Source organism: Pleurodeles waltl, chromosome 6, assembly GCF_031143425.1.
Source record: "Pleurodeles waltl isolate 20211129_DDA chromosome 6, aPleWal1.hap1.20221129, whole genome shotgun sequence".
NCBI lineage: Eukaryota > Metazoa > Chordata > Amphibia > Caudata > Salamandridae > Pleurodeles > Pleurodeles waltl.
The window spans coordinates 213,417,451-213,432,145 of record NC_090445.1 but is presented as its reverse complement, the minus strand read 5'-3'; the positions used below and the strand labels follow the sequence as shown (position 1 = coordinate 213,432,145).

The following is a 14,695-nucleotide window of genomic DNA, read 5'->3' as shown; positions in this document are numbered from 1 at the left end:
AACAGGCAGGTTTTGGTGCGTGTGCACCAAAATCTGCATCTCTCATTATTTACTGCGCATTTTCACCTATTAAATTATGTCAGGTTTAACTTGCTGAAATTTACCTAGGGCAAATTATGGGGGTGCCGAGTTTAGCACTCAACTCATAACTCTGATGTGAGCCATAATAAGAGTTAACGCCAATATTGAAATTTCCTGGGCCGCCCACAATCTGGGCCTAAGTGTGGATTTACCTTCCCTAACCCAGCAGCCCATTGATCATGACTCCCGGCATCATAGCATCGTTCTGGCTACTGATCTGCTCCATTGTTTCTATCTACAGTCCTACCACCCCTCTCGCCCTGAACTCCTAGTCAAAAGGTACCTGATTTGGGTTGGCCCAGTCACAAAGTAAGATAGATGGATTGCTTTTTGGAATTAATAGGCCTGATTGATTCTAGACTGGTTGTTGGCATGGATTAGGTATTACCTCTATGTTCCATCCATTTTAACTCCATGTGTCAGATGTCCAAGAAGCTTTGGGGAGTACCAGAGCAGATGCAGTAAGACTTCAAAAAAATAAGAGATCTGAGCATGAGTGGGCCACCCAGGTGCTCAGTGTCCAACCACATCCCTTGCCCCTCAGTAACACTTCAACAACCGATAGTCTGAGCATGGTTGGGCCTCCCAGGTGACCAGTGCCCACACACATGCCTTTTCAACATCTCACACTCTTCTTCCAGAACATGTGTCCTTTTATAATTCGTCTTTGTTACCTTGTTGATTCTTCGAAAACCCTACTCTCAGTTGTAATACAACACATCAATTGTTCGTGTGAGGTTTTGTTTTATTACAAAACACACATCCTCAGAAACGTTTTGCCCCTGTTTCCCTTCCAATAAGAAAACTCCCAGCTACTTGAAATGTAAAAGTTCACATGAGTACTCAACAGACCTTTAAATAAAATAAAAACAACATTGTGGAAACCTGAATTGGTCGTCCGTAGCTTGGATGTTACATAGACCTTCACATCCTATTTGGATCAGATAAAATTACCTTTACTCTTCAAAGAAATTATTAGTCAATTATAGAGTACCTAAACCTGGCAACAGGCACCCAAGCCTCTCTGGAATACTAAACTTATCCCTAGTGAGAGTGGAGGACGTGAATGTGCATGGGTCAGCCTCGTTTGCCAAAAAGCTAGTGCACCTAAACTAGTACGCATGATGCTTCTGATTTAAAATGTGAAACAGCTGGAGACATCGCTATGAGAAGGACGGTTAATCGAGCTATGTGCTGCAACTACTGTTTTAGCACATAATGCAGTTCTGAGTTTTGTGACAAATATTGTCAGGTCAAACCTGCTGATGTTTATTGAGGGCAAAATGCTTCTAATTTTGTGCTGGAAGCAACACATTGTGCATGTCATTCCCATAAATTCGTTATGGTGGGTAATTATTGCACCTGATAAATACCAAACAATTTCGTGGCGGCCATCTTGTAGTTAGGGTCTAGCCAGGTTAGCTTGTTAAACTGGGTTGTTAGATCTGGTAAGTAAACTGTTTAACTACACCTTACAAAGTGTTGTCCTTTAATATATCGACAGATGGGTTTGCCAACATGAAGTTGAAAAAGTGGCTGAGTTGCATTGTTGATGAGTTTATGGGCAGGCCATGGGAAATCTCAAAGAAAGTAACTGTTGATGTATTTTCCTTTATTTCATTCTAGACTCATTGTAAGCAAACCAGAGCGAAAAATGGTGAAAGGGTCTGGCTTCCACCTGGACCTGCTCTTGATTGTTGGGATGGCAGGTGTATGTGCCCTCTTTGGGATGCCCTGGCTCTCTGCGACCACAGTGAGGACTGTCACCCATGCCAACGCCTTGACTGTGATGAGCAAAACCAGCAGCACGGGCGGGAAGCCAGAGATTGAGAAGGTCATCGAGCAGAGAATTAGCGGTCTTTTTGTGTCCATCCTCGTTGGTGAGTCCACCCAGCCTGTGGCATTATCTACCTGATTATTAATTGCAGAAATGCTACTACGTGCTCAGGTTGCGGAGCACCATCCTAGTTCAGATCCATCTGCCGTATCCCTTCTCCACTTCCAAAAGTAGCTGAAGAATCATTGCTTCAAATAACACCTGCTAGCAGCATAGCATCATTAGCATCCTTGATACTGCACATTCTGAACGACATCCTGCCCCTCAAGTCACCTTCTCAGTTTCACTGCCCTGCCTGTGCCCTCCCCACAGCATACCTGCCTCAATATTGCACTTTCTCAGGAGCACTTTGCGCCATCAACCTGCCTCTTTTTCAGTCATGGCTCGCTGCTGGCTGAAGGGGTGGGGCGGGTGCGGCGCGCAGGGGGGCATTTCCTAAAAAAAATATATATAAAAAAAAAAACTTACCATCTCCGTTGCCGGCAGGCCGCTCCTCTGTCCCTCGTCGCTCCAGGCTGCAGCCTGAGACGGACGGCCAAACATACATGCACTCTGACGGGAGTGCTCTGTGCAGTCCCCTCAGTGCTCGTCACTCCCAATGCCCCACCCTTTACAAGAAAACGATAATAAACCCAGTTTATTATGGTTTTCTTGTGAAGGTTTTGCAGTTGCTGCTGTTGGCGGGGGCGGGGCGACGCTCCTCCGCCCTAATGGAGAATCTGCCCCTGCTCTTTTTTTCCCTGTTCCGAGAAACCCAGACCACCGCTTCTCCACATCAGTATCACCTCATCCTCCCACTCTCCCCTGTGCCTGGTGCTGCCTGTCTTCCTGTAATACACCTATCTCTTGCTAACCCCTATGTGGCTTTCTGGCTAGGTTCACGCTGTGTACATTAAATACATTCATATAAAAGAATGATAATGTTTGTCAATTGATCCATTGAGCCATGGACAGAAACTCTGAGCTCAAAAGAAGCAGAAAAACAGGTCTATGTGAGGTTTTTTTCATAAACATGGCCAAGGTGTAAAAAACGTAACCAGAACCAAACTAAGGTCCATTTATAGGACCCACGTCAACATAACATTAGTTACATTTTCAGAAAATGTGATCCACGGGGAATTATGACTGAATCCAATGTTATGTTTGAATAAGAATTGAAGAGGAGTCCCATAAGTCCTCCACAAGAGGGGAGAATTATGAAAGCCAGACAGTATCACATCTTTTAATCTTGAGGAGGGGCAGGGAGTGTTTTTGGCCTTGTGATGGCTATGGTTGTTTTGTATTTTGTACACCACTGCCAATCCAGAGTTTTCCGTTGAGTAGCGATACCTCTGGAAGGTCATGGCCGTTCCTGGTGACCTTGAGCCGTGTCTTGACGTTGCCCTCCCTCATTTAAGTTGTCATCAATGATAAACCAACTTTACTCAGTCCTATGTTATATTTGAAATACCACTTCTGATTGGTGAGCAGTGTTTGTGACCTTGTGTTGTTAAATGTGTACTTGAAAAGAGAAGACTCGGTTTTAGCAAATCTGGATAGACCAGTGACGTGGAACTTACCTCACACACCCTCTCACCGAGACAGGCAGATCTCAGAACAGTGACTCTCACAGAGATGAATTCAAGAGCTTACTGTGAAGGTCTCATTGTTTATTGAAAATGTTCATGTTTTGCTGACCCACTGCCTTTGAGACTCAGTTTTTGATTCTCTGTTTATTTTCTCCCCTCTACTAATACATACATCCCTCCCTCTAATTATGAATATTCTGCACCGTAATACCAGTTTGGTAACAGCGCGCTTACACGAATAAAGAAATAAATATCCTTACTTGCTATTTCATCCAATGACTTTGACCTTGTCTTTTCCTACCTCTGCTGCATATACTCGCCAAATTTTTTATGTTATATTTGTACCGTTTTTACTCTTTAACAACGTCCACTCTACATGTACTATTGCCTTTTTAGCTGCCTCCATCTCGCCTTGCTGTTGTCTCTCTCACAAGCTCGCCGCCATTGGCTACTGCGCTCCCACTTGTATTATATTTCTTTTATTCTGCACCCCTTTCTCTCTCTCACCCAGTGTTCACTTGCAGGCTTCTTCCCCCCTTTAGTCTCAGTTGCACTTTCACCCTTTGTCTTGAGTCTTTCCCACTCGCTGGCTTTTGAGTTTTAAATTTTTGTATCTCAGGAGCTCGTTTTTCTTGTCTTCCTTCATTCCTCTCTCCACGTTCTCGCTTCCATATTCTGTCTCGCCTCTCTTTCTGTCTCTCTTTCTTTCTAGCTCGCTATCTTTCACTTTCTCGCTCTCCCAATTCCTCTCTCTATTTAATTCTTGTTATGTTCCCCTCTTATCGCATATTTTTTCTGTGGATTTTTGAATTTGTACCTCTCTTGCATTCTTTCTCCTGCACTGTAGCTCTTCATCTCTTCTTCACTTGTGTTCTCCTTCTTCCCTCTTTTTTCTTTATCTTTCCTTCTTACCAACAGTATCTATTTCTTTCTCTCCATTTCTTTTCTTTTTTCCTGTTTATTTTTCCCTGCTCTCTGACTCTCACACTTTTAATCTCTCTTTCTCAGATTGTTCTGTCTGTCTCCTACTTTCCTACTGTTGTTCTCTCTTTTTTCTCTTTGTCTTGCTCTCTCTACTTCTCGTTACGTCTCTGTCTACAGCCCCTTCTTTTCCTCTCTTTTTCTACCTCCTCTTTCATGTTCTGCGTCTACAGCTATCTATCTTGTTGCCTCTTCTTTTCTCTTTTGCTTGTTGTCTCTTCCTCTGTTTCTAGTCCTCTTTTTCTTTAAATCTTTCTTTTCTACTTCGCACTCCTAATCTCTCACTCTTTTTCTTTACCGCTCCATATATCTTCCTTGACCTTCCTCTCACTAGGGCTCTCTCCTGCTTCCTTCTTTTCCCCCACATCCTTCTCCCTCTCATAGTCTCTCTTTTAACCATGACACTCTCCCTCTCTCTCTTCTCTCTCTCTTTCAGGTCTCTCCATCCTCATGGAGCCCATCCTGAAGCTCATACCCCTTGCCGTGCTCTTTGGGATCTTCCTCTACATGGGTGTGACCTCTCTGAATGGAATCCAGTTGTACGACAGAATACTCCTCACTCTTATGCCACCCAAATACCACCCTGATGTCCCCTTTGTGAAGCGGGTGAGTGGGAAGACAAGCTAAGCATCTCAAAACTAAGAGGCACTGCATGGACACCATTATATACTGTTAACGATTCTAGGAAAACAGAGCCTGAGTGCACAAAGGGCTCAGTGCTGAGTAGGGGAACATATGTGAAACTTGAGTGAGCTCTGACTGAGTCATCGAGTGGTAAGCTCGACTGTGTCATTGAGAGTTGAGTGGGACTGAGCAAGGATTGAGTCATGGAGAGTTAAGTTGGGCTGAGCTGGGACTGAGTTTTGAGGGGGCTCAGCTGGACTTAGTCAAAGACTAAGTTGGGTTGAGTTGGGTCAAGGTATATACGTATTACCATTTACATAGCACAAACCTGGCTGGGTTTGGATGGGATAGGCTGAACTTCAAAGTTTTCTGTTCGATGGTGAGGAGTCCACGGTATGCCCAGGCAGAGATTTTCTAACCTCAAGCATATTTTTATGTTTAGGTGAAAACCTGGAGAATGCACATCTTCACCCTCATACAGGTGTTGTGTCTTGTGATTCTCTGGGTCGTGAAGTCCACCCCAGCTTCCCTGGCTCTGCCCTTCATCCTCATCCTGACTGTGCCCCTTCGCCGGTTCCTGCTTCCAAAAATCTTCAGAAATGTGGAACTCAACTGTGTAAGTGAAGTATATAAATTGCACCGGTCCTCCAGAGGCTACAGAGTCCAATGCTTTCAATTTTGACTTTCTATTTGAACGGCAGGAAGTCCAGGTAGCGTAGTGTAAATAAACTGCAGTGTGTCTGGTTGTATTTGTTCTCCTAGATTTAAAAAAATCTTGAGGGGAGGCTTACTTACTAGAGCTTTAGTCTTGTAAACCCTAAGCCTCATGAATGTGTGCAGACTGCAAGAGATCCAGGCATATAAGCCAACTCAACCTAGATATACCTTCAGTGCTTGAGTATCAGGTTTATTTGACCTTTGGATAAACACGGATTGCAGAGGCACTGGGAGTGTGAGCAGATCAGAGTTTATTTGAGTTGTAATAGATTGAACACTGTAAGCTGTTATGGTGTCATTCTTTTAGATAAAGGAATTGCTGAAGTTACACATGTGTATTGATTGTAGGAGAGGTGAAGATGCTTTTATAAAGCGTTCCCGGGTAATGTTGGGAAGACACCTTCACAAGAACATATTACATTTGATATATGCAATCTCATTACCGGGACTTTTTGGAATGTCACAAATACCATTGAAGGATGTAACCTCCATAAATATGAAAATCATTGTACACTGGCAGTCTTTATTAATTACCGTTATAACTTGATTCGCTGTGTGATGTCAGTCCAGTTTAAGGTGGCAGTGCCCAGTATATTAAAATACAATACAATAAACCCTCAAGTAATTTTAAACTGAAACACCCCAAGACATACAAGAACAGAAAAATTGACCTGTTGCATCTTCAAATGGGGTTCACCTGGCCTTAACTGTTCAGGGTTAAAGGAAGCATAGGTATATTGTTTTTGATATTTTAAAATGGATTGATTATGTAATGGTTCTTCTATACCATATGGGGTGGAGCGAATGTTTTAACTAGATGGATCATCTGTAACAACAGCTGGCGGTTCTGTATTATATGAAAAGAATGAGTACTTGCAGGAATCACATATTGCAGCAGTGTTTGTACTTGCAGGTACCATGGTTGGCTATATTAATAGTTTGGGAAAACCGACAATTAGAATAAGTGAGCATGTTGCTGCTATGCTATTTTATGATACTGGTTTGGTAACTAGGGACCTGTAAGCAAATAACTTTGTAATATTGGAGCCCAATAAGGTGAGGTCATTCTACCAATGTTCGGGTGATGGAAGGCTTTTGGAAAAAGGGTTCTTTTCAGAAGCTTCAGTAGTTTTTGCAGTTCTGACTTGGGTAGTTTGGCTGTAAAATGAACTGATTTTACCACTGTGATTGGTTCTGTAGTAGATGCAAAGATATTAAATTAGAACAGGGGTTCAACAGAGGTGATGGAGTAGTTTATGAAGGGTGGGCGAAAATTGATCCAGTCGCACAAAGTCAGTAACTAGTAAGGCTGGGTCTTGCCTTATCAATTTTGCTTGACAGTCTTTTGTAAATTGAAGACCTAACATGATATGTTTTTTTTCATTAAGGGTTTATCATTGTTTCTTGCCTTATATGTTTTGGATTGTTCATATTCTCTACACAATACCAATGATAGATAAAAAATGTCTATGAAGTTGGCTCAAGATACGTGAAGGATCTTAAAAAAGTGGAGAGTTTCATATAGCCTCTCCATGGGAAAGGAAAGAGAACTGTGTAAACAGGATATACAAATAGTTTTGAACCTCAAATTCTCCTAGAACTGGGGGACCTGGTAGACAGTAAAGCATGGAAAAAATGTGAAACGAGACATAAAATATATTTTTGGGATTTTGTTCTCCATCAATTTTGATATGTTTTCATGTTCATATCTCCTTTCTATTGGCTTCCTTCTTTTGCTAGTCATACGCACCTTTGTCCGAGCATGGTACGATTAGGTGGTAAAGGCAATGTCATTTTAAGGATTTTGGGAGGCCCGGGCAAGATGTACTTTAGAGGCCCCTGCCCAAAACAGCTTTGTATTTTATAACCCATTTTTGATAATTCAAGCCATACTATGCCAAAAATATTGCAGAACACATAAAAAATGTGGATGGAGAAATAGACGTGTGATAGAGAGAACGTTCACTTTTCCAGAGGGCCTCTCGGAAGGTGGGGGCCCTGGTCAATTGCCCACTTTGCCCATGTCTTAGAAAGTCTCTGGGCAAAGGTCTTATTTGGCATGGTGGCTGGTAAGGAGAGATAAATTACTCTACCATCACTGGTGATGCCTTCCATTTTGTCTCTCTCTTTTCTAGAGCACCTGAGTTAACATCATTGGTGATGCCTCTCATTTCTAGAGCACCTTGGTTAGCATCACTGAGGATGCCTCATTTCTATAGCATCAAAGTTACGATCACTGGTGATGCTTCTCATTTCTAGAGCCCCTGAGTTACTATGATGATGCCTCTTATTTCTAGAGTTTCTGAGCTACCATCACTGCTGACTCCTCTGACGTCTAGAGCACCTGAGATATTCTGGATAATCATCACTAGTGATGCCTCTCATTTTGCTTCGCATTTCAAGAGGACCTGATATATTCTAAGTTAATAATGATTACCACTTAATAATGCACGTTCTTTCTTGCCTGTTTCAGCTGGATGGCGATGAGGTAGAAGCAACCTTTGACGAGACCGAAGGCCAGGATGTGTATCATGAGGTTCAAATGCCAGTTTGACCCTCCTCTGCCTACATTTTCCACAAAGTGCCTTCTACAGATACTTGTGCCCCACTGCACTCTATAACCTCCACCACTCTTCATGCCAGCAGGAATCGCCTGTATATGCAGTTTTGCCCAGACTTGTTTATATCTCTGGATTTTTCCTTTGTAGTGGTTCAGTTATTGAGCAGTTAGGAATCCAGGCGCAGATGTACCTCCTCCCTATAGTACATGCCAATTTTAACATACCTGCCTTTCTCTCTCAGTGTAGGGCACATGCCTACAATTACAGGAAGGACAAAAAAAAACTGAATGTCTCATGGGCTGGTGAACTCCTACAAAGGATAACAATAACCCTTTTTACAATCCTTGAACCATGAAAGCTTCAAAAACGCAGTAATCCCCTTAGCATCATTGGGCTAACTGAGCCCTCAGAATAGTAGGGTGTTATGTGGAGGACACACAAGGTTGTATGGGCCCGTGCTTTGGCCAAGAGAAAAACTGAAAGTCTCCCATACCCATAGGTAAACCACACTCCGTACTTACTTAGGCGTAATATGCAAACTTGCTGATGACAGCATCCCAATACGCCCTGTTCTCCCCCACACAAGTATCCAATACAGGGACCATCCTCACTTGCCCATTTGCTCAGATACCTTTTTCATTCTACAAGATCCTAATCACGCTTAGCTGCCTTTGTTCTCTTGCAACAAGAACTCTACACAGTTTGTACTTGCAGGACAACTCAAACATTTCAATAAACTATAATCATTATGCATGGAGAAGCAGATATGTTTTTCAATGAATCAGGGATGTGAATGAGACAGTCTTTGCCTCATCCCTGTGATCTGACAGCAAGCCCTAAACCAAACTGTTACTCTCTCTTAAAGTGACCCTCTGCCTGAGAACTCCCTTCTTCAAGGACAATTTAAATTAGCTTTGGAAAAGGCACTACCCTGTCTGGATGTAGTGGTGTCAGCAAAGCGTTGCTTGCCACATCTTTGATGATATTTGCAGTGAAAATAAATACCAGAAACTCCTAAAGTTTGGATGGAGAATTAAATTAAAAATCTCCTCAATAAGGGTTCTTCTCAAGTGTCATCTGAGCACCAAATTACTTTATTCGCCTCATCTAGTGGACTAGAGCTGTCTCGCTTAATTTGGTCCATAGGAATCACAATGATGGATCTCCTAGAGATCGAGAGATGAGACTTTAGGGAGGAAAAGAGTTCTCGATGAAAGTGATCAAGCCTTAGCACAATTTGGGAACTGACTAATAGCGGGAATGTCCTCTCATCATATGCGAAAAATACTCATTCCTCTAATTACAGTGTTTACAGCATCAGTAATCCTCTTCATCAAGAGATTACGGCTGCCATTAACCTTTTAGCTATGCAACACTGTATCAGTGTTCGAGCTCCCAAAATTAAAGCTACCATAGGTACTGCTAGCTTCACAATGTTAGAATACAGTGAGATTTAAAATGTTTCCCTGAGAGTCCCCTCAGAAATGGGACAAGAAAACCAGAAATAGAAGTACCCTTCACCATTCCTCTATCCTTGCCTGGGCTTTTCAGTAGCTCTTAAGCAGTGACATGTCCATCTGGAAGTACCAAGAATGGCCATATTGGGAATTACAGAAGACTTGTCCTGGGGGCATAGGAGTCTTTGGTTTAAGGAGGCCATGCACACTTGCAGACAGCTTCATCACCAATATTTGAGGCCATGACACAAGGTCAATAATGTAATTCCACATATCCACATCTCATGAAAACCAGTAGCATTGCAGAAAGGGGAGCTGATGCAATTCTGTGTACAGAAAGGGGGCACGTGTGACATGTGATCAGATCACACCACTACGTTTCGGAAGTCAGCATTTATTTATCCACTGTCACACACTCAAGGATAGACCCAGATTCATCAGTGCTTTGAGCAACTGCTTTGTCTCCAAACAGTGGTAGCTACCATAATTTGACATACTGAAATGTTTTTTCTAATTACAGTAGTTTGACAAAATGTGTTTGTTACAGCACTTAACCACATGATTATGGCAGTAATAGCACTGTTTCCTGTTCCTCTTTTCAGTATGTCACCTTCCAGAGGTGATATAATCATGTGTGTATCTTTGAAAAGTCCTCTTCCAAAATTAATCGTCTATGTACCCCTATTCTTCATAGAGCCTTCCAGACATACCAACCCAAAGGGGCCGATGGTGGCATCTGGGAAGGTGGGCCCACATTAATGAATAGCCTAGCCATATGGGAGATGGTTGTACACTCTCATATTTTGTACATACCAAAGCCAGTGAGGTCCACTCTCAGTCCTCTTTTCTACTCCTTCCAACCAGTTATGGTCCTCTCTCTTTCACTGTAATTTTCCAGAAAGTGACTTTAAAAAGTTTATCTCTTGGATTTGCCCACCTTCTCAAGAAGAGCTACTTCTACTGGAAATGTTTACTGTAAACAACTACAAGAATGTTGCTTCAGTTGTTCCATGAGATGTTCACATTTGCTGTGATGATGTTGCTTATACCTCTCTGCACCCAAAGGATCAAGCCAGGATTTCAAGAATCGTTTCTTGCCCAGTTGCACTATCCTGTCACATGTGTTCTTGCTCTAGTGCATAGCTCCTTTAAAATAGACTGGTGTGTGGTCTGCAGGGCAACACCACTCAATGCAGGACCCTTGCTTATATTTAGGATGCTGCATTGGAAAAAGCGAGCAGTGCATCCCATCACCAGGACCTATTATATTCATACATTTTCTATAAGATCCTACGAGCCAAGTCTATTGTTTTGGCCTAAGCGATTTAATCATCTTCATGCAAATAGTGATACACTTCATCTAGGCAGGTGAGGATGATGATCCCACACTTTGGATGCATGTTATATTTTCAATTTCCTTATATAATGCAGGTGGTAAGGAAAGAATCTTTTAACATACTGTCCTAGTGTGACCTTCTCCTTTTCCGCTACCCAATAAATAGTGATTGAGTCCACCAACATTGACATTCTGCACCTACTCACCACTGATGTGTTTGTCAATATAAAAAATCAGCAGGCATTGCCAAATGAGCTGAAGCTTATCATGACTTTTGTACAGTAAGTATTCGATTGTACATGTAAGATAAAAAGCCCATTTAATTTAAATGCTCCTCAAATATCACAAATGTTCTCACAACAGATTTATATTTTGCACATCCCATGTTAGTGTTTGCACCAGCTTGGTCAACAATAGTAATGTTAAATGTGAATAGTAGTAAATTATTGAAAATTGAAATATAACCTTAATCACAATGTTATTGGTAAGTTGCAAAGTATTTGTATGCAAAAGGGGTGCTGTTGGGAACATATGCCAATTTGGAACAACAAACGTTTTAAGGTTTTGAAAGAAAAACGTGGAAAAATAATTACTTCACGACAAGTCACCTTTAGAAGTGGCCAAATTACTTCTCTTCATAGCTTGCTAAGGAACGTGATCCTACCTGCTAACCAGAGCTCAGATGCCAAGCTTCTGCCCCTATATTTTGAAGGAATCTAGATGCCTATACACTCCCAGTGTTCCTGACCTCTGAGTAAATCTCTGCTAATACAGGCATGGCTATGAGAAATTAAGCTCACATATTACTCCTAACAAACATCAACCTGGAAGTTTCAAAAAGCTGCTGGAGAGCCTCCTAGCCACAGGTCACTGGACTAAGACATGTCAAACCTGATGCCATCTTAAGACTTTTCAGTGGGTTATGTGAATTGTGCTTATTAGGCTTCATCTGTGGCTTCTGCATAGAGATCCTCGATGAAAGGGAATGTTGCTTGCTTATATCTATTGTTAACTATCAGAAGTATCCTAATCATGTCATATCTGAATCCTCTCGATCCGCGGATAAAATTACATTTTTTTCAATGAAATGAAGATCCACAATGAAGGATCAGTTATCATTTATCTTCCTTGACACCATCAAATCAGATATTTAAATCCTGTTGGTGGCAAGCCTCATGGGGGAGCTTGAGGTTCTGCTAGCCATGCTGACTCTGGCACGCCGACCTAAGTCTGTTTGCAAAGAATGATAAAGAGGACTTTGCTGTCTTCACAACCTCTCCACCACTATAAGTACACACACAACATATTAGAAATATTTCTCTCTTTGGAGCAGATTGGAAGATTTTACGCTTTAGCCTACATACCCAATGTAAATAGATAGGATATGAATTTTTATTTTTTTGAAAAAATAAACGTGTAATATATATGTATGTCACAAGATGGAGAGTGTATCATCATTAAATTAATTTCCTTGATCTGGTGTACCCCTAGATCTGGTGCCTGGGCTCAGTCAAGGGCAGAAACTGGGTAATTACCATATTTTAGACATGGACAGGCCAATTTGGTTGTGGGCTGTACTCAAATGAAAACTTACAGTCAGGAAGCAGCCAGAAGAAAAAGATAAGACATGTCTCTGCTCAGCTCTGTTGCCCAACTAACAATCAAACCAGTTTCAATTTGTTTTTAAATATTGCTTCCAAGTAACTTTTTATGTAAATGTATGTATCGCTCGCTTATCATAATGGGAACAAATGTTCTTGTGGACTTGTTTGTGAAGAAAAAACTACCTTGTATATTGGAAATAAATTTTTAACATTTTGTTAACAAATGTTTGTAGTTTTTTTTGTACTCACCAATTTGTGTGGTCATACATAATCTGGGTTCCGATGGGTGGAAGCTGAAGGTGGGATATCAGTAGAGTCCTTTTTTATTGTATTTTTTATTTGTATTATATGTTTATTATTGGTTTACTTAAACCATATGAAAATACAGTAATCACTCATTCTAATTAAAGAAAGGATACTTTAACAATCAATGTAAAATATAGTACAGTACTATGCACCTAATAAGTCACTCAAAGCGATCCCAGTATTTACCACCTACTCAATACTCTGGTGTCTGATTCCAGGAGGTTTTAACTACCCATGTTGCATCTGCTATGGCATCGTTGTCAACAAATGCACCAAGAGTTCATTTGCAAAATTATACAAACTGTGAGTAGCTCTATAAAACATGTATTTGTAATTGAACTTTGGCACAAAATCTACCAGCTCAGTCATCTCATGGCTCCTATATCCTCAGAAACTTTAAGACAGCTGAGACGACTTTTAAGACCCTATATGGGCTCAATAGGATTGATGGAATTGCCCAACTAGCTGATAAGCTGCATTTTTACACAGATCAAGAAATAGAGTGTAAGACCTCTTCAGGGCAATAGGTTTGTTTTAAGATAGTTTTGCAAAAGTGACCATTTGTATTTTCACCTTTAAATTACTAAAGTGATATGTGAGGCTCGATAGCCCTATAGTTAAGCATTGTGATCCAGTTGGTGCAAAAGGATGCATAGCCTTTGGAGCTTTGGTTAGGTTTGCACCAAGCTCAGCATATATTGGGTCATGACGTGATTTGTTGTTAGTCCTACAGAAACATTCTCTAGGGCCCCTTAGAGTTGTGGGACTCAGTTTTCTGACCTCCAGCACTAAGGACCTAGCCAATGTGCTAACTTGAATCAGAGGATCATGTCAGAGAGGAACTAATACACAACAGTACTGAGCAATGTTTGTGTAAGAAATTTTTCTGGTAACGTCCAGTCCCATGAGATGGGTCAGAGACAATTAGTGGACACCCAAACCCTTTTTTTAATAAAAGAAAAAACACACTTAGAATGCAGTAGATATCAGAATATGTATTTGAAATGTTTATTTTAAAACCTCAGCCTTGTGCATATGGCATTAATTTTAATCACACAGAAAACAAACAGCAATAAATTGAAGCAATTTATCAGTTGTGAAACCAACAGCTAAAACTCTAGCAAAGGGTTTTGCATATTATAATCCTACAACTCTCTTTGTGCTATATCTAGCCATTATGCTAGTTCCAGTAGGTTAGTAAATAAGCTGCCAAGTTCTGAGTTTCAAAGGTGGGTCACCTTCCCAAATAAGTATTGTCCTGTCTGGATAGCAAGCCTATTATCTCGATCAAAGCAGGAGATAGGAGCACAGGCTGTAAGTCAGCTCTGAAGGCCACCCTCCTCACAGCAGTCTTCGAGTGGAGTGAGTGCTGAAGTCCTCCCGCTCCCCTGGCGCAAAGCTCCTTTCTAACCTATGGTCTCATACATGATGTTTTATACGGTTCAATCAAATAAAGAACCTGTTGAAAATTGTTAACATAAACACGAAACAGAGTTCAGCTTGGGATCTTGTTGGACAGTGTCAGCATAAACATTAAAAACAGCGTATTAAACATTTGTTAGAATAAACAATGAATGTCAGGCAGCAAAGCGTTCTTGCAATCACTAACATACCAGAGACTCT

General features: G+C 41.3%; 1 protein-coding gene across 2 annotated transcripts in view; it reads left to right on the top strand.

The window, feature by feature from the left end:
• Positions 1–12,990, top strand: part of SLC4A1 (solute carrier family 4 member 1 (Diego blood group)) — a 121,793-nt gene extending 108,803 nt beyond the window's left edge. For both annotated transcript variants that reach the window (XM_069237881.1, XM_069237882.1), the window contains 4 exons: positions 1,708–1,961; positions 4,904–5,073; positions 5,534–5,707; positions 8,282–12,990. In XM_069237881.1, coding sequence (XP_069093982.1) covers positions 1,708–1,961; positions 4,904–5,073; positions 5,534–5,707; positions 8,282–8,362 — 679 coding nt within the window. In that variant the 3' untranslated portion in view covers positions 8,363–12,990. The remainder of the gene's footprint in view (positions 1–1,707; positions 1,962–4,903; positions 5,074–5,533; positions 5,708–8,281) is intronic.
• Positions 12,991–14,695: the final 1,705 nt, after the last annotated feature.